This window comes from Labrus bergylta, chromosome 11, assembly GCF_963930695.1.
Source record: "Labrus bergylta chromosome 11, fLabBer1.1, whole genome shotgun sequence".
Taxonomy (NCBI): Eukaryota; Metazoa; Chordata; class Actinopteri; order Labriformes; family Labridae; genus Labrus; species Labrus bergylta.
Genome location: NC_089205.1, coordinates 30535303 through 30561080, shown reverse-complemented (window position 1 = coordinate 30561080; position 25778 = coordinate 30535303). Strand labels below are relative to the sequence as shown.

Genomic DNA, 25778 nt, shown 5'->3' with positions numbered 1-25778 from the left:
AGCGGTATCAGACTGTGTTTCTTTTACGTGTTTACAACTGAACAAGGCTGGGAGATATTGTGAATATGCACATTAACGTTTGAACAACGTTGAGTTATTGTGAATGCACTATGTATAAAACTACGTTTTGAGAGTTAAGAGAAACGTCAAAGAAATAATTTATTATTTGGGGAAATCGTCTTATGTACTTTTGTTTTTGTAGTTTTATACGTTACGTTTTATACGTATTTATATTTATATATTCACAATATCTCCCAGCCTTGTTCAGTTGTAAACACGTTCTATTCTATGCGCCTTATAATCCGGTGCGCCCTATATATGAAAACAGTTCTAAAATAGGCCATTCATTGAAGGTGCGCCTTATAATCCGGTGCGCCTTATAGTGCGGAAAATACGGTAATGTATTCCTAGGTCTCAGTTTTAGATGGACCTGTTTGGAGACCTAAGAGACTCTGGACACTTCAACGGTTGCCATGAACACCAGTGCTTACTGAGATTGTGCTTCAGTAATGTTCTGCAGAAAGACCTGGATGAATGTACGGACCTCTGGAACAAGCACAGGATTCGACCATCCAGACTTGCCTCATGTCCTGGAGGGATTCCAAATGAACTCTATTTGTTGCCTCACAGGTAATCCACATCAACTCAGAGTTAAATGATCATAAACTGAATATTGTATTATAACAAATTGCACTGCACTCGTTATGGAAACTATATTTGAATTATTGTATATTTTTGTAAATTATAGTATTTAATATAATTTATAGGCTAGTTGTCCTGCCTTTGTTTACTTTCACATTTCTGTATCAACAAGCAAACACATCTTATTAACAATGGCCATTTCAAACTACATTTCTAATATCTGGTTAAAAAACCTTTTCATAATTCTATAATTGTCTGAATTTGCAGGTTTGGTTCAAGGGACTGTGGATTTGCTGCTGAAGACAGGGAACTAAATGTGTTTCCGGAGGCCAGGCAAACAATTGATTCATGCGGTGATCCATACATTCAGGTTTATCTACAACAGGCTGTGGAACAAAATGGATTACAGCAGCCACAAGATTGCTGGGCTATAGCTGCAGTATGGACTATACTGAAGCCCTTACCACATATTCTATGTTACAGTAAACCTATAGCTGAGAAAAAAAAATTCTGCTTTAGCAGGAGATGGCTTTACATTACATACACTACTGATTGGACTGCAAGTGCTTATATTTTGGGAACTACTGAGTCTTAATTGTGAACTGACATATAAGTGGCATAAAGGGGTTTAATTGTTAATAAAAGGATGATCTACCAATTTCTCAAATGTGGTACTTTCAATTTTCAGGTTTGGTAACTGGAATTCTTGCAAGCACAAAATATTTTATTCTGTGTGAACTGATATCACTATTTACACTACATGTAGAACATCTAGTAGACAGTTTCCTTGTATTGTATGTCATGTTAACAGCAGATACTGTGCATTAATGCTACAGAAGTCACAAGCTAAATAATTCACAACAAATTACACAATTGACATCTGTACACACCAGTATTTTACCCTTCTAAAGGTATTTGTTTTATTTATTGAAAACCAACATATGTTGCTGGAAAAAAATGCAGAATACATCATATTTGTTAGTAAATAAAATGTCATAGCATTTTTTTCGAATGAGAGTAAGCCATGAAAACAAAGAAACAGCAAGGAGCTAAAATCAGGACAAGAACCGTGAAGTGTGAACCGTCTCCAAGGTTTGAAAACTTCTAAATACATTAACAGATCTGGGGCCCGTTTCTGAAAGAAGGTTTTGTGTAAACTCTGAGTCAGTTCACCCTGAAGTGAGGGAAACTCTGGGTATTCTGTTTCAGAAGAGGAGGTCACTCAAACCAGAGAACGAGGGGTAACTCCAGCTCGTTTCAGAGGGAGAGGTAACTTTACCTCTGAGTCAGTTACTATGGTAACTGAGTCTGTGAATCTAACCTGGTCGGGAGCAGGTTTTCTTCAGTGAACCCCGAGTTTCTCTAAGTCTCCTCCCTCTTTCAGAGCCAGAAACACTGTTTCATTTCCTCATTCTTTCATTCAGTCCGTATCACGCTGTGTTAGTGAAGAGTCACCGTTTGTCTGAATAAAAATCCAGGTTGTTTTAATATGATATGTTAGGGTGGCAATAGCCTACTACAGCATATAAAACTAACTGTTTTATCAAACATGGCATGTCTTTAAGTCGGTATGAAGGGGCTGCATTACTCCACAGGGAATTAGAGCCTCGGCTACATTAACGTCGGGAGATGTTAATTTATAAACTAAACAGGATAAAGGTGAGAGGACTTTTAGCCTGTGTGTGTGAATACAGCTTCATGTTGAGGATAAAGTTAATGCACATTCAAATAAACTCTGGATGAAGTTAACTATAAATCTATATGAGCCTATTATGTTATTATATTTCATTTTGAGCTGTTTAAAAGTCGATTTTCTTCTGCTGGATTGCATCTTAATGAAAATAAATTGTATAGGTTTAATAGCCTACCATTCCATCAGTTTTGACCTGCAATATTTTAATTCTAATTAAATATTAAATTAATAGACTTTACGTGCTGACGCAATTTTTTTCTCTTACACCACTTCTCTCTCCTTTCCCACTGCAGCAGTTTTACTTTTTTTCCTTCTTAAAACCTGTTCATATTCTCCGTATGGCCACATGAAGATATTGATGTATTTCGAGATGGTTAAAGTAGGAGGATCTCTTTATTGTCACCTGTTGCCATGGTGAATCGTAGAATCGGGGCTCCATTCATGTCAAATCTGCTGATCTGGAACCGAAAACTCAGAGTTTCCTACCTGAGGGTAAATCAACTCAGAGCTCAGGGTTAGACTGAGAGTTTGTTCAACCTTCTTTCAGAAACGGGCCCCAGGTCTGTAAGTGACTGCCTCAGAGTCAAACAATGTTTATCAGCAGTCACAGGGGATAATACAATCACTCTTAATGGATGTCAAATCTCGTGACCTCAGGCCACAACCACTGCAAACAACAGCCGTACATTTTCTGGGAGCTCTTTGCCACAATTTGGGGAATACATCATGCATTTTAAATCTCTGCTTACTTCGTTGACATTTCTCTGCCGGCTCCAAAGGCGTATGAAGCATTTACTTCCGGTTAAAAAGACGGACATTGCGTTTGTCCAATCAGCGACAATCCTTGTCGACTGCAGGTACCTACCTTTTCCAGTTTAAGTTAATGTCATTGTGTTTTTTGATTTGTGTTTTTTGTTTTGTGTCTGTGTTTTTTGATTTGTGGTTGTGTTTTTTGATTTGTGTTTTTTGTTTTGTTTTGTGGTTGTGTTTTCTTCTTTGTTGATGTGTTTTGTGATTTGTCGTTGTGTTTTCTTATTTGTTGTTGTGTTTTGCACTTCAGGGCCACCGTATTCCCATATTAAAGATCTAATAAATGAATCCAAAAAAACAGACTCAGTGTGCGAAGGCCTTAAGCCAACATTTTGCTGATTAATGTTTGACACCCAGACGATTTCTTGACTGATGATGCTCGTTTATTTGATAAATGTTAAGTTGGTGATTGTCATGAAAGTGAAAATGTGAAATCAGTTAAATCAGCTCTTTATTTAGAGCTGCCTTCTATCCTGGTTTCTGCAAGGGGGGGGGGGGGGACGTAATTTTTAGTCGATTGTAGAGTAGAATAATCTTTGTGTCCTTTGAGTGTCAGGTGTGTTCAATGGCGTAGGCGTCACCCAACTTATAGGTTTTAAAGAGGCAGAAGCCGGGTGCTTTTTCAGTTAGGGCACATCTGGTTTCCGAGGACGGTTGATGAATGTTAGGATTCATACCATGCATGAAGTGTGTGTGTGTGTTAGTCTAGCTGCTGTCTGGTACCTGCGCAGTCTGTTGACTTTAAACAACAGGATGGTAAGAGGAAGCTGTCTGTCATGGTTGCTGTTGAAATCACCGCACGCTGAAGAGTTTGTGGACGTTTGAATATGATGAGAACAATTCTTCCTGAAAACAGGGATCATGGTGAACTCCACTCAGGGTTCATACTTCACCTTCAGTGCTTACTCTCACAGTGGCCCCATGAAACATGTCTTCTTCTTCATTGTTCTGCTTTTGTACATGTTGATAGTTTTTGCTAACCTGTTCCTCATCGTGCTGATCAGTGTGACCAGAAGTCTTCATGAACCCATGTACGTCTTCATGTGCAGCCTGTTTGTGAACGAGCTCTTCTGTAGCATGTGGTTGTTTCCTTTTCTTCTGGTTCAGATTCTCTCCGACACTCACAATATCTCTGCCTCCTTTTGTTTCCTGCAGATTTTCTGTGTGTACTCTTATGGAAGTATAGAATATGCCAATTTAGTTATCATGGCTTATGACCGATACCTCGCCATCTGTTTCCCTCTGCAATATAACACACGTATGACCACTTACAGAGTTGTCGTGCTCATTTCTCTGAGTTGGTTGTTTCCGTTTCTTGGAATTATTGTTGTGGTTTCTTTAATCGTCCCTTTACAGTTCTGTGGAAACATCATCAACAAAGTGTACTGTGATAACTATTCCACAGTTAAACTGGCCTGCTCGGACACAACCATTATTAACATCTATGGAATCATGTACGCTTCTTTCATAATCTCCTGTCCTTCATGTGTAATCTTCTACACGTACATGCAGATCCTTAAAGTGTGTTTCTCTGGATCCAAGCAGACGAGACAGAAAGCTTTCAGCACCTGCACGCCTCACCTCGCCTCTCTGCTCAACTTCTCTTGTGGGGCTTTCTTTGAAATAATACAGAGCAGGTTTAACATGAGCAGCGTTCCCAACATGTTGAGGATCTTTTTGTCTTTATACTTTCTGACGTGCCAGCCTCTGTTCAACCCCGTCATGTACGGACTCAATATTACTAAAATCCGTAGCACATGTCGAAGTCTTGGGTTGAAATAAGAACATGTAAGCGGACAGCTTTAATAAGATGAGTCTGTGTGTGTCAACACAAAAGACATCTGTAGTTCATGGCTTTCAGAGTCACATTAGACAACAAACATGCCAAGCATTTAATCAGAACTGAGTAAAGAATTTAAGATTAAATATCAATGGATGGATTTCAGTTTGATTGATGTGTTTTGTGTTCTTTGATGAAGAAAAGGAATTCCTCTTTTCTTCAGTATTACCATGTTTTAATTCATAGCTTTCACGTGATGTCACACTGTACCGGGCGCCCCAAGCGGGCTTAAGTGAGCTTTTCAAGCTTAGTTTGAGCTTCCAAATTAAAAATTAAAAATGGTGAAAAAGGTAAAAAAACAAACAATGTCTTTTTTTATTTATTGTTTATTTCAGGTTATAGCACTCAGACTGAAGTTGTGTGGCTTTCACAGAGTTCCACATAGACTGTATTGGGATTTAGCACCAGAACAGATTTTGGATCACATAACAGTTAATCAAAAGCTAATCTGCATCTGTTTTTCAAAATGGGTTTTATCTGTTTTTGCAAATGAACTCTTTAAATATAACTCGCTACTTAGATCAGTTTCTTAACATGCGTGCTTCTCGTTGTTATAGTTTATAGCTTTTAATAAACAGAGCGGTGAGGGTGACGAGCCGATGTGCAGACATATAAGCGCTCTGAACGCACGTTGGAGCAGTTCGGACAGCATCAGCTTGCGATTACAAACTGTTCTAACCTGAGTTGTGTCCCTCCACCTCTGTGCCTAACTGTACCGTCCCTCACTCTTGCTCGTCTCTCCCTTTCAAGCTGTAAACCCACTTCACCGTAACACCGGGTGGGAAGCTTTAAAACTGCTTTTCTCCCTCATTATGCCAAATAAATACATCTAAAGTAAACGGATAGATATGTTTGAATGAAAGCTAGACATGGAGGCATTCGTTAGGACACATAATGTCTGGCAACCTCAGACACGTTCAGCTGAAGGTCACCAGTTAACATGGTCACTCTTTGAACCGTTACACCGGCACGTCATTGCTGTTTCTAGCGATATAAATCGTTTTTTTTAACTTGTCAGGTGATGTAAACATCGACGTTTAGAGGAGATGGAAAATTAAAAAGCCTGTGCTGCAATTTTGCACTTTCTAAATCTCCCTTTTCCCTCCAGCCCTCTGTGCTGGTCACAAATAATTTTCCGATAATATTTGACAAGTTTTTAAAGTCAGAGGGTCACTGTTCACCTCAGCTTTATGTCCATCCATGACCCCTAGATGTGTACATTTCTGTTTAGACCATGAAAAGCTTCTCCTGCTGAGAATGTGAATGACCGATGAAAGCTGAGAGACATGGCCTTGTTTTGCTGTCATGTCAGGAATGTCTGAATAATCCTGCAGCTGAAAGTCATGGAAACTGTTAGACTGGAACCGTTTCAAACTCTAAACTAACACAAAGTAAACTGAAGAAGTTTAATACTTTGGTATGAAAGCAGGAAATTGAAATGAGGAGCTGCGAGGGACAAGTCTGCATACATACAACAATGAATAATTAATATAAATACTATAACTGAGATCTTTATGTTCAGTACACTTAGGGCCTAATTTGCTAAGATCCCAAGTAAAGAGTACTAAATTGCGTGTTCACTTCAAAAATTGCACGTTTGGTTAGTGTGCGGTTTGCAGGTGATCTATTAGTAGGCAGCTGTGGCTCAGTTAGTAGAGTCGTTGCCTCTCAACCGGAAGGTCAAGGGTTCGAACTCCCAGGTGGGCAACATGCCCAATGTGTCCTTGGGCAAGATACTTAACCCTGCATTGCTCCTGCTGGTGTATGAATGGATTAGTGTTGTACTAACTCTCTGATGTTTGTCGCTTTGGATAAAAGCGTCCGCTAAGTGAATTGTAACATTGTAACATCTACTAAAAGAAATTTCATGAATGACACCAGGAGCAAACCCTGTGGAGGCGGTAGTATTTAAGTTAGGTTTTTGCGTGTTCTACTGGTTTACTTTCGGAGAGTTTGGACGGAAAGCAGGATGACTGCAAGCACAAATTTGGTATCAGTGGAAGAGGCAAACAAAAGTACAATATTTTCGAGTTATAGCAGATAAATCTGAATATTAATATTATTGGCTTTTAAGAAAACCTCGTCATTAAACGGCCTCTCTTTTCTTCCCTCCATCTTTTGAATGATTTGTCATTCATTGCGCAGGAGATGCAAGGTCCTCTGTGGCGCTCAGGCGCGACACTCGGTGCATTGTTGCACACTAGACAGCTGGCCAGCGCTGTGTCTGATCTATAAGATTTATCAAAAAGGAATGTTTTAAGTCTATTCTTATAAGACTCTACCTCCCATAGTACATTTAGAGACTGTAGGTACCACGAGCAGGCCTGATAACTGAAGGCTCTACCTCCCATAGTACATTTAGAGACTGTAGGTACCACGAGCAGGCCTGATAACTGAAGGCTCTACCTCCCATAGTACATTTAGAGACTGTAGGTACCACGAGCAGGTCTGATAACTGAAGGCTCTACCTCCCATAGTACATTTAGAGACTGTACCACGAGCAGGTCTGATAACTGAAGGCTCTACCTCCCATAGTACATTTAGAGACTGTACCACGAGCAGGTCTGATAACTGAAGGCTCTACCTCCCAAAGTACATTTGGCTTAAATATGATCCAAGTTTATTTTCGACTTAGCTCACTGCAAGCATGCGTCAAGCTGAACAGAATAGAACGACCCAGACGGGAAGTCGGACAATTTCAGAATAAAAGACAATATACAGACTCCTCATCGTATTTTCCATCACTTTATCAATATTATGTCAAACAGGCGCCGAATGAACAACAAATCATAGAGCCCATCAAGATATCCTCTTGGTTTTATCAGGATAAGTTACCCCCTAAATAAAAAAGGAAGAAGACAAAGGAGCATCAGAAACCTCTCTGAAGGCGTACTCACACTCGACCATCTGTACAGTGCCAGAGCATGTTGACCCCCAAAGTCCAGTTCATCCAACGAGTATCAACACTCCATACTGTGCAAGCACACATACACACACACACCTAAACTGATCAATACATAATTGTCAAGTTGGTGTTGGAGAGGACTCTGACTGCAGCGTTCTGATGGGTTTTTTTGTCCGTCCTGTGGAAACACCATCACAATAATGCTGCCTGCTGAAAATGAAAGCAAAAAGTTTTTCTGAGGTCCTTAGAGGTCTGCAACCCGACCTGAGCCCTATGGAACCCACGGCCCGACTTCGGGTTGGGGCCGGTAGGGCTTTTCAAATACATAATCCGGGCTCATCGAGTGCTGCTGGAGAATTGGGCCCCGGGTACGTTGCTGTGAGCCAACCAGACCCTTGTACCTATTATTGAAATCTTACTTACATTCCTATTCTATTTGATTAAAATTTTGATTCATATATTTCTACTGCTATATTGTATTCTTTGGAGCAACTGTATTTTTTTTTATTGGGTCCGAGTCTCCAAGACAGAGGACAGGGTTCTCTGCCAGAAAATAGTGGCTTGCTCTCTCCGGGTGGGGATTGAATCCTTGCCTTAAGTGAAGGATTTTAAGTATCTCTGGGTCTGTGAGGGTGAGGGTAAGATGGACGGTGAGATTGACTGACAGATTGGTTTAGAGTCAGCAGTAATGCATCTCTGGCCGGACCATTATGGTAACCAGGGAACTGAGCCTGAAGGCAAAGCTTTTGATTTACCGGCCGATCTTTGTTCCACCCCTCACCTCTGGTCATGACCTTTGGGTAGTGACCGGACAGAACGTGCACTCGCTCGGGTTGGTTCGGGCTGGATTTCATGGACCAGAGCCATGCTCTATTTGAGATGGTAATAGACAGGTTTAGTAACTGTCTTTATTGTAGCTGTTCAAAAAGGCTGAGTTGTAGTAAACAAACGTGAGATGTCTGAACTGCTCTTAATATCAGACAAGTTGAAGATTTTCACACTAACCCAGTGCCACCAGATACGTGTGCATTGCGTGTCGGTTCTGCTCCGTTAGGGCTCCGTGCTCCGTCGTCCATCAACACCCACAGGCTGTGTTCTCAAGGCAGAGCACGGAGCAGCACTGCCGGACAGCTGGAGTGCCGAGACGAAAGGGTTCCCGCGGTAATCACAGAATCACAACACAATAGTTGTTTTGGACCAAACAGTTCTGGGACCTATTTTGACGAGGAACTATCCACCAGGGAGTTCCCTGAGAACTCCACATATGTCACACTCACAGTTACACTGAAACTCTGTAAAACCGTTATAAACACACATAAGGCTATTGTTCTAAACCATCAAAAGAGTCTTTTATTCTGAACAAAACAAACGGCACACACACTGAATAAAGTTAAAACCTATCAGCTCTGCTAAAGGTGACGGAGCGGAGATGGACTGAACGCATTGATCTGGTGGAGTTTAGGGGTGAATCAGAATGTTTCTGAGAAAGTGCATTGACAGTACTCCTCTTTTTTAACCCGGGAAATGAATCACTAAGATAAGGGCGGTAAGAAGAACAGGATCTTATCTTATCACATAATCGCAGTGATGCTAACTCACAAAGACAATCGGCCCCAAGGATTTCAAACCATTTAATTCTTGGCCAACCTTTAATACTCACATTTAATACAAATCTAAGACAGTATTGTTTACCATAGTCAGTTTTATAAGAACTACAGAATCTAGGAAAAAGCTGTTGTTACATTTTACCAAAGAGCAGACTTTTACAAAGGATGCGGATTCTGGTCAAGTTGAGCCCGTACAGGACGGGGTTGAAGAGCGGCTGACACGTGAGCCAGTACAGAGATAGAAACACACGCAACATATAAGGTATGTGTTTCATGTCAAACCTGCTCTGGACGATCTCAAAGAAACAGCCGCAGGAGAAGTTGAGCAGAGAGGCAAGGTGAGGCGTGCAGGTGCTGACGGCTTTCTGCCTCGTCTGCTTGGATCCACAGAAACACACGTGGAGGATCCTTGTGTACGTGTAAAAGATTAAAATGACGACACAACTTGTCACAACTGTGTAAATGAGTCCGTAGATGTTATTAACAGTGGTGTCAGTGCACGCCAGTTTGACGATGGAGTAGTTATCACAGTACACTTTGTTGATGACGTTCCCACACAGCTGCAGAGAGGCGCTCAGACATATCAAAACAGTGATGGCAACAAACGGGTATAACCACGTCAGAGCAATAAGGAAGGCCACTTTGTTGGATGTCATGAGTGTGTTATACTGCAGAGGGAAACAGATGGCGAGGTATCTGTCGTAAGACATGACGGCTAGATTACAAAACTCAACATTTGCATATGAGTAGACACAGAAGATCTGCAGGAAACAGAAAGGAGCAGACACAGTGTGAACGTCTAAAAGAATCTGAACCAGGAGGAGAGGAAACAAACCTGTGCTACCATACAGCTGGTTCACAAACAGGCTGCACAGGAAGATGTACATGGGTTCATGAAGACTTCTGTTCACACAGATCACCACAACAAGCACAAGATTGGCTAAAACAATCAACACGTATAAAGACATAATAACCATGAAAGATAAGTACTCCAAGGTGCCGTTGTCAAAGTAGGCGCTGAGAGTGAAAGAAGAAAACACAGTGGAGTTAATCATCAATCTTTGAGTTTTCACTTTCAGAAGCAGGAGTAACTGTGTCTTATGTTTCTTTGGTGGTGGACTGTTTAAAATCACAGACAAGGTGACAGCTTCTCTCCACATGCCATGCTCTCATCAAAGATGAATGTAAAGATAACACAAACCACTACACAGAGTTCAGACTTCTACATTCTGTGCTCACTCCTGTGATTTCAAACTGAGCTGGACACTTTCTTCGCTTCTTTAAAAATAAAACGAGAGCCGAAGCAACAATTTAAATCGTAAAACTTCACATTTAAATGGTCAGCTAATTTAATCAGTACAAATGAGTTGGTTCAATGAGCAGATACAGAGATGACACAGAGTCAGTCCTGGACACCAGATTTGTTGTTAGTAATGAAGAATAAAGGACACTTCACCACCTAAAGAGCACAGCAGCATCATGCAGTGAAACACACATTTACAACAGGACCCAAACAGGGCCGGGTGTTTACCTGCTACACGACACTGAGACACTAACAGGCTCCTGTTAGCACTCAGTTCATCTCTGCACGTAATGTCTTAAATAGTGTTTAATGTCTTCTCAGCCCTGAATGTGTCTTTTGGGGTCGTGGTGACGTGTTAAAGCCTTGAAGATGAGGTAATGCTTGAGTTCTCTAATAAGTGTGTGTACATGTGTACACCTGTGTACTTTTGATCATATGTGTTTATGTGTGCACTTATTATTTCCTCAAGTAAAACCTTCCAAACACTAGCAGAGTTTTAAAAACATTCAAAGACTTTTTGGATGTAACATGAATCTACCTCATGTTTACTTCAGCATCCCTTGCACTATTCACCACTGCACTTTTATCTTATAATATCCTATTTAGCCTTTGTACAAAGAGAGCACAGTTTACCAAAGTTAAATTCCTTGTGTGTTTAAGCATACCTGGCCAATAAAGCTGATTCTGATGAATCAATTATTGAAATATTAATTATTGAAATTGCCAGACAAGCCGATAGATAGATAGATAGTAAGATAGATACTTTAGGCCGAATACGGAGTTGAGGGTGAGGAGGCCGAGTACGGAGCTGAGGGTGAGGAGGCCGAGTACGGAGTTGAGGGTGAGGAGCCTGAGTACGGAGCTGAGGGTGAGGAGGCCGAGTACGGAGCTGATGGTGAGGAGGCTGAGTACGGAGTTGAGGGTGAGGAGCCTGAGTACGGAGCTGAGGGTGAGGAGGCCGAGTACGGAGTTGAGGGTGAGGAGGCCGAGTACGGAGTTGAGGGTGAGGAGGCCGAGTACGGAGTTGAGGGTGAGGGGGCTGAGTACAGAGCTGTACAGAGCATGCAAAGAGACGCTCTTTGCTGTTCATGGCTTCTATTTATGCCGGATGCCGGAGCATGGAGCTTTAATTTAGCACAGAAAAGAACGAGGGAAGTCAGACACCAAAACAACATTCAAACATTCGGTTTCTTTTCAGAATAAAACAGACGGTGTTGACGGTTCAGAACAATGACCTTATGTGTGTTTGTTTTTGTGTTTATAGAGTTTTATACCACATACATCATACTATCTTGGGCTGTAGCCAGTGAATCTGTACCGCTTGGATGCAATACTCAAGCTGTCTGACGATGCTCTCCATGTTGCGCGATTTGAGAATGCAGCATGTGGGTGTTGACGGACGAGGGAGCACGGAGGCGTAACGGACCAGAGCGGACACACAATGCACACGTATCTGGTGGAAGTCCTGGGTTAGTGTGGACCATTTTGTAAATAATATAAACAGTCTATGTTGTGGACCCTCGGCAAACACCGGGCCAGTACGCGTGACTCCCCAGGAGCTGACTATCATATGAGTGTTTTCCGGCAGCGTGCACTGAGCTTATGATGGTGAAACGTTTAATTCTAGTTTGTCATGTTCTAACAATAAAGAATCTGGTTCCTTCATCTTTCACTCAGGAGCAAAAATCGGCCTGTAAATTTAAAAGAAATAATGATTTAACATTTATTGTGATAATTATATATATATATATATATATATATATAGATATCGACTGATATAACATTTTTGATCCTGATAACATTTATTGTCATTTCGCCCAGGCCCAGTTTGGACGAAATCTCTCTCCGGATATGGACGGTGGTTATTGTCGCTGTGGCTGTTTGTCAGCCCTGTGATAGGCTGACATTCAATTTGTGCCTCTTCGATCAGTTTAATAATTAAACATCAGTGTCAATCATAATGAGGTCCCTCTGTTGCTGCGGTGGTTCTCTTTAAAAGAAATCGACTCAGGATCTCAGTTCAGAGGGACTCCTTCCCTTCAGCAGCACGACGTAATGTCTCAGAAGGAACGCTGGTAAGATCTGACCTGTCAGGACATGGGCTTGTTGGTTGAAGATGTTTTTTATGGGGATGAATCTGTTCAGTATTATGTCTCTGACTCCTGTTCATGTCTGCTTTATGTTGCATTTCATGCCAACTCAGTCTGAGTTTAATCCAGTAAAATCTCTACAGGTCCTAAAGGAAAGGTAATGTGATCATGATGAACTCCACACAAGTTTCATATTTCACACTCGCAGCCTATTTTGACACAGGTATCTTTAAATATGTGCATTTCATGGTTATTCTGTCTGTATATATCTTTATTGTCTGTGCCAACTCTTTGCTCATTGTGGTGATCTGTGTGAACAGAAGTCTTCATGAACCCATGTACATCTTCCTGTGCAGCCTGTTTGTGAACCAGCTGTATGGTAGCACAGGTTTGTTTCCTCTCCTCCTAATTCAGATTCTCTCAGACGTTCACACTGTGTCGGCTCCTCTCTGTTTCCTGCAGATTTTTTGTGTGCACTCTTATGGGGCTGTTGAGTATTTAAACTTAGCCGTCATGTCTTATGACAGATTTCTTGCTATCTGTTATCCTCTACAATATAACACACGTATGACTTATAGAAAGATTGCCGTGCTCATAGCTGTGACGTGGATATACCCGTGTTTAGCGATGGTTGTTTTGTTATCTCTGAGTTCTCCTTTGCAGTTGTGTGGCAACGTCATTAACAAAGTTTACTGTGATACACACTCAGTGGTCAAGCTCGCATGCACCGACACAGCTGGAGTTAACATGTATGGACTCGTTGCCACTTTTAGCACAATCTTTGGTTCTTTACTCTTAATTCTTTACACATACATGAGAATCTTTCTGGTGTGTTTCTCTGGATCCAAACAGACGAGACAGAAAGCTGTCAGCACCTGTACACCTCACCTCGCGTCCCTCTTCAACTTTTCGTTTGGGGCTTGTTTTGAAATATTACAGAGCAGGTTTAATATGAACAATGTACCGAATACACTGCGGATATTCTTATCTCTATACTTCCTTACATGTCAGCCACTTTTCAACCCTGTGATGTATGGACTCAAACTGTCCAAGATCTGTGTGATGTGTAAAAGCCTGATATCAAAAGCATCACAGAATATAAAGTCCTGCAAAATCTTCTATCGATAAATGTGATATCGTCTTTCCTTTGAGGCCTCCCTCTCGAATGCTGCAGTAACATCTGAACCCTTCTTCTGGAATCAATATCAACATTGTGTTTCTCTTTTTTTTGTTTTTGTAGTGAGAAAACAACACATGCAACACATTTGACCTAGATAGTACCTGCATGATGATTCTAAAGTTGATCATACCACTGGACCATTTTGATTCCCCTTACTCATCCAGTATACTTGAAAACCTGTTTTTATTTTCTCTGGGCCAGGGACCCACTGAGCCCCTAACTCCCCCTTAACATCTGCCTGGAGCTGACATATTAAAACCTTAGTGAAGGTATTCAAGTCAATAACTGCAGACCTGAATGAGAAGGAGAATTCATGGATATGATTTACCACATCACATAACTTAACTTCTCTCCGTTGGGCGGTGTTACTTTGGTCGATTTAACCGAACACTTTCATTTCGATAGTTCCATATTTTGATGTATTTATGTAATAAGAAAGAAAGACAACCGTGTACATATTGTGTTATTTGAATAGGGAGTGTATGATCAGTAAATTATGATCAGTAGTTTAATTATTTATGCACCCTCACAACAACACACATTTTCAGACAGTTCATGCCGTTTAGCGTTCACCTATAACGGACACCATCTCTACTTCATCTCTCTCTTTCCATCACACGCTGTCCGTCCGTCTCCATCCGTCCGTCTCCATAACTTACAGAAATGCGGTGGGAACAGATGCGTTAAGGCCTCGTTACTAACATCGAGTTATAAATCAATGTTACTACAGTGGTAACTGCAGTGGTTAGTGTGTGCGCCCCATGTATGGAGGCTGTAGTCCTCCAAGTGGGGGGCCTGGGTTCAAATCCGACCTGTGGCTCCTTTCCCGCATGTCATTCCCCTCTCTCTCTCTCCCTGATGTCTGTCTCTATCCACTGTCCTGTCTCTCCATTAAAAGCACAAAAAAAAGAAAAAAAAAAGAAGTGAAATAGTTTGTAAATAAAATGAACACTGTAATGCTTCAAGCAAGAAGTTTGGGACCTTTTGGGGGTCATATTTCATAACCTAAATACTGAAGGCCAATAACCACTCCTAAATCCCATATACTCTGTGCACGCCACGGTCCGTCATTGGGTCCTTTTCAGGAACATGAGCGCAGCCATGAGCAGCTGTACACAAATCACAGAGAACTACAAGAACACAGGAGAACTACAAGATTTTTTATTTTGAAATTGACCGGACGCTCTGTGTGTTTCCTGTCCGAGTCGATCTATTCTGTCAAGCTTGAAGAACAGAATAGAGCTCCGATGAAAATAGACTTGTAGCGTACTTGAAACAGAGCAAAGTGTAGTGGCGCTACTGTCACGCCTCAAGGAGTAGCGGCTCTAATCTGAGCTCCCTCCAGATGTCCAAGATCCTCATCCTATCTCTAAGGCTGAGCCCAGCCACCCTGTGTAGGAAACTTGTTTTAGCCACTTGTATCCGCAATCTTATTCATTCTATTATACTTCTTTCTTATTCTTTACATATTCTTCCCACTCGTGAACAAGACCCTGATACACTTTAAGTCCTTCAGTTGAAGCAGGGACTCACTCCCCACCTGGAGGGAGCAATCCATCATTTTATGGCAGAGAACCATGGCCTTGGACTTGGAGGTGCTGACCTGCATACCCATTCGCTCCACACTCGGCTGAAAATGGCTCTAATGCCTGCTTGAAGTCACAGCATAAAGCAGTTAACAGAACAACACTATTTGCAAAGACCAGAGATCAAATTCTGAGTTTCTAAAACCGGAAACCCTCCTTCCACCGGCTGTGCCTTGAGATACTGTCCATGAAAAACACAAACAGAGCCAGAAACAAGGGACCACAGAGAACCACTATCATGTCTTCTCCAGGTCTAAAAAACACATGTAGACTGGATGAGCAAACTCCCATGCCCAACCCAAGAAGCCCTGCGAGGGTTCGACAATCGGCCAGGGCCTACTTTCTAGCACAATGGAATCAAATTTTCTCAGTTGGCTGAGTAGTGTGATACCTCGATAGTTAGAGCACACCCTCTGCCGCCCTGGTCTGCCATTCCACAGGCACTGTCACTATGGGACATTGAAGAGGCGTGTCAGCCAAGACAGCCCAACAATGTCAACAGCCTTAGAGTGAATCTCATCAACACCTAGCGCTCTGCCTCTGAGGAGCTTTTTGACTACCTGATCGACCTCTGACAAGGATGTTGGAGAGACTCTGCCTCCTCATCAGAGGATGTGTTGGTTGGGTTCAGGAGTTCCTCAAAGTGTTCCTTCATGGAGTTGGTTCAGGGTTAATTCACTAAAACATGATGATTTGGTTTGGTTTGATGCGATCTGATAAGAGATGATAACAGAATACCAAATTCTATTTTACTTTCATATAACTGAGAACAAATACAAGAAAATAAATCATTTCAAAATAACATGGGTTGGGTCATCGACCTTCAATCACTCATACATTTTAACTGATCAGGGCTCCGCGGACTGATGCACTCAGACTCAGACAGTTATATCAGTTACCGGTTTGAATATTTCAAACTTTACACCCCTAGATGGAATTAATAATGGAAAGAATTTACAGACATACCGTCTTTAAGGATATGAAAGAAACCTGTTTATTTAGTGTTGAGCATAGAGGAGTGGCTCTAGTGAGAAATCTATTTTGATGACGTAAACATTTGATGACATGTAAAAAATGTTCTCTCACGTCCTCTGTCTTATAAAAACATGACACTGCAGGTTTCAGCTCAGTCAGGAGGGTACGACGGCAGCAAGACAGGTGAATGATTAACTTCAAACATACGAGTCATGACTCACATGCGTTTAAGAAAAGGGCCTGTCAGGGTGGTGTGCATTCACTGTTTACATGACCAATGTTCAGGTTTGTGTACTTGTGAATTTTATGAGCGTGATGTTGCAGGTGCACGTTTTGAAACACAGGCATATGTTTAAAATATTTAAAAAAGTGAAATTATAACTTCCAGTTTTGATTAAGTGAGATATGACGTCTGCTTTGTGTGCAGTGCAGTGGTTGTGATTCAGAAAGGGGGTTGTGATATACTCTACATCACTTTAAATATATTTGAACTATTACTGCTTAATTGTTTTGACATTAAGATGGTCTGATCAAATGTTCAGTGTGTATTGTTACATTATAAAATATTGTTTTCTAAGAACCCACTGTTAAAGTAGGTAGTTTCACATGATGAGTATCAGAGCATGTCAATGACGTCTTTCTAACACCGACATCTGTTCCAGCTTGGTCTTTAAACTTTAAGTTACATTAATAGTTGTTTGTAACTCAATTACCGGTCCGTGTTAACGGGAGGAGGATGATGATGAACTCCACACAGGTTTTATATTTCATTCTTATAGCTTACTTTGACACCGGTCCTTTGAAATATTTGTACTTTATGATTGTCCTGTTTTTTTACACCCTCATTATTAGTTTCAATGTATTTCTCATCGTGGTGATCTGTATGAACAGAAGTCTTCATGAACCCATGTACATCTTCCTGTGCAGCCTGTTTGTAAATGAGCTGTTTGGTAGCACAGGTTTGTTTCCTTTCCTCCTGGTTCAAATTCTCTCAGACGTTCACACTGTGTCTGCCTCGGTTTGTTACCTGCAGATCTTCTGTGTCTACTCGTATGGAAAAGTTGAATTTTTTAATTTAGCCATCATATCTTATGACAGATACCTTGCTATTTTTTATCCCCTACACTATAACAGGCATATGACTTTCATCAGAGTAATCATAGTTATTGCTCTGATTTGGTTTCTCTCGTTTGTACTGAATATTTACGCATTAGTGGCATTAATTTCTTTACGACTGTGTGGAAACATCTTAAACAAAGTGCACTGTCCCAGCTTCTCTATTGTCAAACTGGCCTGCTCTGACACACGGCACCATGACCTTTACGGCCTTGTTGTCAGTTCCTTCTCTGTCTATGTTCCTTTGCTTATCATCCTGTACACGTACATGAAGATCCTTCATGTGTGTTTCTCTGGATCCAAACAGACCCGACATAAAGCTGTCAGCACCTGCACACCTCACCTCGCCTCTCTGCTCAACTTCTCCTTTGGTGTTTGTTTTGAAATATTACAGAGCAGGTATAATATGAACAATGTACCGAATATACTGAGAATATTATTATCTCTATACTTTCTTACATGCCCGCCACTTTTCAACCCCATCATGTATGGACTGAAATTATCCAAAATCCGCGTGATATGTAAAAGTATGATCTAGAAATGTGTCTTTTTAGGTGTTCATCTTATAAATGTGGTTACAACTCTGATCCATAACTCTGAATTCTGTTTAAATAAAAAGACATGAAAGATATTTGATGGGCTCCAGTCTCTCTGTCGTTAGTGATGGGAATATTATAACAAAGGTGAGCAACACTTAAGGTTACACTGGTAGTCACCATCAATCAATCAATCCATATTTGTACAGTGCCAATTCATAACAAAAGTTAACTTGAGACACTTCCAACATTATACAACAATGAGTAAGGTCTTTAACATGTTCTTTAATATAACAATGAGTAAGGTCTTTAACATGTTCTTTAATATAACAATGAGTAAGGTCTTTAACATGTTCTTTAATATAACAATGAGTAAGGTCTTTTACCTGTTCTTTAATATAACAATGAGTAAAGTCTTTTACCTGTTCTTTAATATAACAATGAGAAACTAATGTGATCCAGGTTGTTCCTGCTTTAAACGCAGGTTAATATGACACATTGTGTTAGAATCACCTCTGTCAGATTGACCAGCAACTGAAAAGACAAACCTCTGCGTTCGATCATTTCATGTCTGTAATAGATTTTTCTCGGCCCTGAACACCGGATGCTTGACTGTCACTGAAAGCACCAACAAGAAGACATCTTCCAAACCATAACTGTTATTAACACTACCTTATTTTGACATTGAAAGTTAATGTTTGATGTTTTATTGGTAACATTAAATAAATGAAAAGGATTGAAAGCAGAGTGGTCATTCTAAAAGTTGATCTGGGGAGAGGAAGTTAACACTTTTTGTAGTTTAATGATTAAACACCTTTTAAATTTAAACTCTTGATATCTTCAATGTCTTACTTTGCTCAAGTCTTAACTTTTAAAACTTTGAGTTCATCAAAGAAAACATTTGTATGTTGGTTTGTACTGAGGGGCATAAACAACTTCAGTGAAAGCCTGAAACATCTCTGTTTTAGCAGTAACCGCGGCAACAGCATAGAGTCCTCCCATAGCTACCTGTGATCTGGAGAGTGCTAATGATCCTGTTTGTGAAGCTGATTACAGCCTCCACGGTGTCCAAGTGTCCACACAGATGTCTCTGGGGTCGGCCTGGTGTGGAGCTGCAGATAGAAATATCTGCTGATGAGGACAGGAGCTCCTCTGAGGCTCGTTAATGTGAACTGATACTGTAAACATGATGAAACCTCTCATCTGAGTCCCAGTGCCCTCTCTCTGTCCACATTACATGGACCAGACAATGACCTGAGGTGTAATGTTTATGATCTATTCAGAAAGTTTTTAACTTCTTTACCTGAAGGCCTTTGTGAAAAAGTACCCCTCCTGCACTTCCCCCCAGTCTGACAGCCCTTAAAGGAAGAATGTGGGGGTGCGCTGGTGGTGCAATGGTTAGGGTGCGCGCCCCATGCATTGAGGCTGTCGTCTCAAGCGGGCGGCCCGGGCTCGCAACCTGCCTGTGGCCTTCCCCCCGCATGCCGCCCCCCACCCTCCCTCCCTGGTCTCCGGCTCCATGTACTGTCTGTCTCTCCATTAAAGGCACAAAAGCCCAAAATAAATTTAAAAAAAAAAAAAAAAAAAGGAGGAATGTGAAACATTTTCCAAATATATATATATATATCAGACATCAAGTCTGTCCTGTGTAAATGTGTCTCTGAGTCCTGACTGTCTACAATGAGGGAGAAGCTCGAGTCCCGCTGGCTGTGTTGTTGTCAGAGCCGTGTTTACATGGACGGGACGGCCGGCTCCTCCCCTTGTGTATAAAAGCTGTTTTAGTCAAGAACTAGAGAGAAGAAGAAGAACATACTCACTGATTATTTGGATGTGAGTAAGAGTTTTTAGATCACGCTCATTCTGTGTATATTTACACGAGTGGCCCTGACTACAACACTACCATGACCTTCAGGAGCTACGAGGCCTCAGGAGCTGTACTCTCAAAGCATGAAGACGCTGGTTTGGAGGACATACTTAAAAACTACAACATACAATTACAGCCAACATCTATTATGAATAAACACAAAGTGTCTGGTTTAACACAGATTAAGAGAACTTTAGCTTTTTATGATCAATAAGGCTCGGTCTTCGGAATTTGCCGACCAAGCTTGAATGGTCCACGCCAAAGAGATGAGCTTTGGGCGGTGTTGTCATAACTTTGAAGATGTGCTATGTTTAAAGTAACAGCAACATTTTTCGATGCAGAAATGTAAACACAACATTCAAAGTGGGCCCCTCCTCCTGGGCTCATCGCCCTCAGAAGCTCACCCAAACTGCAGGATGTAGTGTGTACGTTTACTGCTTGTAGCTACACTGCAAGCTAACGCACGCTAGCAGAAGCTAACCGCCGGTGTTTGTCACCTTCCTGTCCAACAGGAAGTAGACCAACTCCACGTCCACGGGTAAAAGACAACACAAGGTTCACCCTCATTTTAGAACAAGCTTTATCCTCTTGGTGTTTCTCCTCACTCTGATTATATTTTCTCTTCTTTGCTGCTACGTCCACGTCCGTCATATTCACTGCTTTGAATCTCGTCCAATCACTGAATTGTATCCACTCCTAAACTCACCATGTCTCTGGGCCAGAAACCCAGAAATGTCCAGAGTCAGCCAGAACAAAGCAGAACAGTAAAATCCAGTCAGAGGACAGAGTCTCTGCAGACACAGTCACCACCACACATGTATGGAGGCCCAGAAGGGACAATGGAGCAGCTTCACTTTAGTGTTAGCTGCTGACTCTATGTTTAACAATATGTATTTCTCACTTGTGAAATTTTCAGAAGGCTTAGAAAAATGTTTACTACCAAACAAACTAATATTGACCCAAACAAAAAACATTAAAGGGGATAATCATTGGTTGCTAACTTACACCCTGGGTGCCTCTTTGTAACTGAACAAAATAAGCACAACAGGTTTTTAGGTTAGGTCCAATACCAAGCTCTGTGCAAGCTCTGATCATCTGGGCACCACAGCGCAGTCTGAAACTCTTCATAAAGGCGATTAATGTAAAAATTCAACAATTGATTTGTTCATTTTGGGGTTGAATAACTCAGTTGTGGGAAAAGCTTGTAAGCTGGCACGCGGTTAACCTTTCACACCTGCCGGACTTGTAAACAATCTTAACTGTGGTTTTAAAAAAAGGACGAAAATCATCTTGGTTGGTGTTTTTTAGGGGCTCTGATGGTGCTGCTCATTGAGGTTCTCAGTCAGTGGTTTCGGACTTTGTGCAGCCAATAGCAGCATCAGACAGAGGGTATTAAAGTGCTGAGTCAGCGCTCAACAGAGACAGGTAGACAGAGGGATGGATGAAGGAGAATCAGCTGCTGACACATAGAACAGGTAACTCTGATGACTTCTTTTAGTTATAGTTAAACAGCTCAGCAGGATTGAGTGCTGAAAGCGGATTTCTTTAGACACCATTTGAACATTTGCACTCTGACACCTTGGCACTGCACACTTTGATATCTTTTAAATCTAAGCTACATTTTTGGATATAAATATATTTAATCTTTAGCCTTATATTTCTATATATTATATATATATATTGTGGTTTTAATGCATGGCCTTACGAAGCAGGGGTTATCATTTTCTAATCCATCTGTATGAGCATTTGAACATACTGAAGAGATTGTTTCACCGCTGACTGTTTATAGAAAGCTCCCTATAAAGTGTTCTTCTTATATATCTTTAATCACATCTGTTTGTTGAAGGCCTTCTCCCCCCCTCCCCATACTTTCATCTCTGGAAACCAGAGGTCAGTTAAAGGAATTATTTTTCTGTCTCTGATGTGTGTGAGGATTCAGTGTCATTCTATAATTTACTGAGTTATTAACGAGTACTAATACATGATGATGATTGCTCCATAAAGACAGACGCAAAGGCTCGTATAGCTTTTAATGACTTATGATATGAACAGCAGTGAGCTTCAGATGATCGACTCTGCCACTCAGTTCAAACCACGATACCTTTCCTGAATCATGACCAAGTGTTTAACCTCCTCCGTGCACACATGAGAATTTAATCTACCAACCTCTTTCTGAATGTAGTCTTAAAATGTGATGTACAGCGCAGCCTAGAATATCTTTGTTATATTTTTTTTATCTATTACTGTACATCTTGCCTGGCCCTCATGTGTGTCATTGTCCAAAGAGACCACATGAGGGTGCCAGCGCTCATCTTTGTCAAGCACTGCTACAACTGTTTTCTTTGTTGTCTCTGACAAAATCCATCTGTTGTTTGTTTGTAAATGTATGCATGGTCTGGCTGGAGGGTCTGGCTGGAGGGTCTGGGTGGACGGTCTGGGTGTAGGGTCTGGATGGAGGGTCTGGATGGAGGGTCTGGGTGCATGGTCTGGGTGGAGGGTCTGGGTGGAGGGTCTGGGTGTAGGGTCTGGGTGCATGGTCTGGGTGGAGGGTCTGGGTGGAGGGTCTGGGTGGAGGGTCTGGGTGCATGGTCTGGGTGGAGGGTCTGGGTGTAGGGTCTGGATGGAATCCTTACAAAGAAAGTTAACACATAAAAACCGCAAAATTGTTGAACGTAGCCATCATCAGAACCCGACCTGAAATGAAGGTTACTCTGAAAGGTGGTGTTATTGGTGGTTGTGTTAATGTAGTGGTCACTGCAGACTGTTAGGAGAGACGGATATTTGTGTGTGTGATCAGCTCCAGCAGTTTGCGAGACACATTCTGGAACAGCTTCCGTCAGTGTAGTCCAATGACGAGTGCCACCTCATAGTCGCACGTGTGGATGTGATGTTAGGTTTCATCAAAACTGTGAGAGAGAAACTGGAATATGATCCAAAGTGATAAACTCACTGTAAAGGCAGAAGAGGTCCCCCACTCCATACTCTAGTTTGTAACTTTGAATGTCTTATTCAGAGTTTGTAGAAAGCCAGCGCAGCAATGTCCCTCACAGACATAGGCGTAGATTTCGGGGGGGGGACGCAGGGGATGTGTCCCCCCCAATATTTGGAAAAGGTAGTCCCCCTCAAAAAAAAAATTAAAAAAAAATGTAAAGGTCAAAAAAAGAGGTAATGAAAAACATTTCGGGGGACTCAAAACATTTATCTATCCTTCTGACCTGTAAATAAATTTCCCAATCATTTCAGACACCCCTATAGTGGACCATACCATCTTAACCTTGCCGCACAGTCACACACAGGCATGTTACTTTCGTTCACGCATGGTCAATGGTTCAGGTCTGGTCAGGTTAGGAGTCGTGGTCTTTATACAGTCTATGGTCGCGCGCACAGACAGTAACAAGACAAAGCAAGAGCAACAGGTTGGTGTTTGCATTAGTGTCCCATTAACTGTATAGAGGTGACACCACAAAGTATACGAGTTAATGCCCGACGAGGTGTCCAATTATCAGTAATGAATGGACAACGTGGAGGCGAGAACTGTCTGACGCGCAGTCGGACAGAGAGCTTCTGAACACAGAGAGCTTCTGAACCAACATAACTAAATAACATTGTTTAAGTTATCACTCATTTAACTTTTAACCATGATTTAGGCTGTTGATTAAGGGTTAAGTGTTAAACAACACAGAACAGACGTCCCTAAAGTCCGCTGTCATTGTGATGTTTGGCAGTGTTACGTTATTGCTTTATTCATTGTGTAATTGTTCTGTCCTCTGCCTGCCAACATTTTAATAAAAACAGCAGGCTATAAATCTACATGCCTTGATGATATTATTCTTTATATAGCCTGCCTATCAATTGATTTTAAGTGCAATAAACACGGACAATATCCGACCGCATTTTTTCCAAATAGTGAGTGATAGATTAGTCAGCCATAACAACGGCTTTTATGTAGTTTTAAATTTTGGATACTAAGGCTATAACAAGGTGTCATTCTCGAATAGATTTGATTTGAGATGTACAAGATTCCTAAAAAAACATCCCAAAACACCTGTAATGTTTTGAATATGCAAAAAGTTATGAACAATACAGTTGAATAATTAATAGTAATTCAAAAATAATTATAATTTCCTATACATAGTAAAGAAATTTCCGCTATGAATTAATTCAGAAAAGGCACAAATTGTTGCATAAAAATTCACCAGAATGCAGGAAATGAAGTGTTTGACGCTCAAAATTCTCTGGGGGGGAACCCCCAAACCCCCTGCTGAAAATTTGTCCCCCCCAATGTTGAATCCAAACCTATGCCCTTGCTCACAGAAACACGACTCAGCAGCTATGGAGATGTGAAATAACTTTTCAATGTTTCTCTGTTTTCAGGACGATCAAATTCAAACCTGCACAAGTCAGTTTCAAGAAGAGGGAGGATGGAGCCACTAAGAGGAAATGAGTCTTTTCACAAATATTTCATCCTCAACAGTTTTAATGAACTTGGTGCCCTGAGGCCGGTCCTCTTCTTCCCTTTCTTCATCATGTTCGTCCTGTCACTGTTGGCTAACTCCCTGCTGCTGTACGTCATCATATCACAGAGAAGCCTCCACTCACCGATGTACATCCTCATCGCCGGCATGGCCTGCGTGGATCTGAGCCTTCCACTGTTCTTCGTTCCCAACATGCTGCTGAACTTCCTGTTTGACTGGAGGGGAATCTCTCTGATTGGCTGCCTTGTTCAGATGTATTTCATTCACTTTTTTGGAGCTTTTCAGTCCACGTTGTTGGTTTGGATGGCCCTGGACCGATACTTTGCCATCTGCACTCCACTCTACTACCATGAACACATGGCTTTACCCAGGTTTCTCAAGTTTGTGATCCCTCTTCTGATCAGAAATGTCTTCATGGTCTCACTTGTAGTAAGTTTGGCAGGATTATTACCATTCTGTCTCAGAAATGTGATAGACCACTGTTTCTGTGAGCACATGGCCTTGGTGGAGCTGGCCTGTGGAAGCACCATCGTCAACAGTCTGGTGGGGTTGATCTCTGTGTTCCTTATCCCTGTGGCAGACTTCATCATTATCGCTGTCTCCTACATCATCATATTCAGCTCTGTGCTGAGGTCTGGAAAGTCAAGGGTCAAAGCTCTCCACACCTGTGTGACCCACATTGTGGTCAACACTGTCAGTCTATCCATCATACTCATAGCATTCCTGTCCTATCGGATCAGAAATGGTCTCCCTGCAGCCATTCGGGTTTTCATCAGTATCATGTATCTGTTCTTTCCGAGCTGTTTCAACCCCATCATCTATGGCATGAGAACAGCTGAGATAAGACAGCACATTGTGAAGATGCTCTCATGGTATAACTTTGTCCAAACTGGCCCCAATTCTTTACAAAACTATTAAAACGTCTGCAAAAAGAAATGTATCGGTTGTTGTATCGACAGTGCTAGTCAACACAATATGGTGAGTTCCCCACCCTCTCTTTTTCCTAAAGTCTCTAGGGCTGAGAGTTAGTGTATTCATTAACATCAACCTTTGTATCAACCTTGATACAAAGGCAATACTTCTGATTACAGCATAGTATAGATGACTGTTGCTTCATCCACTACTTACGATGTGTTTTTTTAACATCATGTCTTAC

General features: G+C 41.4%; 5 protein-coding genes across 5 annotated transcripts; 4 read left to right on the top strand and 1 right to left on the bottom strand.

Moving 5' to 3' along the window:
* Positions 1-3798: 3798 nt before the first annotated feature.
* LOC110002493 (olfactory receptor 4B13-like) lies at positions 3799-5249 on the top strand. Its single transcript, XM_020658100.2, has one exon. The coding sequence runs from the start codon at positions 4007-4009 to the stop codon at positions 4925-4927; it is 921 nt and encodes a 306-aa protein (XP_020513756.2). The 5' UTR covers positions 3799-4006; the 3' UTR covers positions 4928-5249.
* Positions 5250-9254: 4005 nt separating this feature from the next.
* LOC110002492 (olfactory receptor 11A1-like) lies at positions 9255-10936 on the bottom strand. The gene has a single exon (XM_020658099.3). It carries the CDS (start codon positions 10655-10657, stop codon positions 9629-9631), a length of 1029 nt encoding a protein of 342 aa, XP_020513755.2. The 5' UTR covers positions 10658-10936; the 3' UTR covers positions 9255-9628.
* Positions 10937-13058: 2122 nt separating this feature from the next.
* On the top strand, positions 13059-14072 carry LOC110002491 (olfactory receptor 4B13-like). The gene has a single exon (XM_020658098.2). It carries the CDS (start codon positions 13059-13061, stop codon positions 14016-14018), a length of 960 nt encoding a protein of 319 aa, XP_020513754.1. The 3' UTR covers positions 14019-14072.
* Positions 14073-16251: 2179 nt separating this feature from the next.
* Positions 16252-18315, top strand: LOC110002488 (olfactory receptor 11A1-like). Its single transcript, XM_020658095.3, has one exon. The coding sequence runs from the start codon at positions 17368-17370 to the stop codon at positions 18283-18285; it is 918 nt and encodes a 305-aa protein (XP_020513751.3). The 5' UTR covers positions 16252-17367; the 3' UTR covers positions 18286-18315.
* A 6253-nt stretch (positions 18316-24568) lies between these two features.
* Positions 24569-25540, top strand: LOC110002490 (olfactory receptor 52E8-like). Its single transcript, XM_020658097.1, has one exon. It carries the CDS (start codon positions 24569-24571, stop codon positions 25538-25540), a length of 972 nt encoding a protein of 323 aa, XP_020513753.1.
* The last annotated feature ends 238 nt before the right edge of the window (positions 25541-25778 follow it).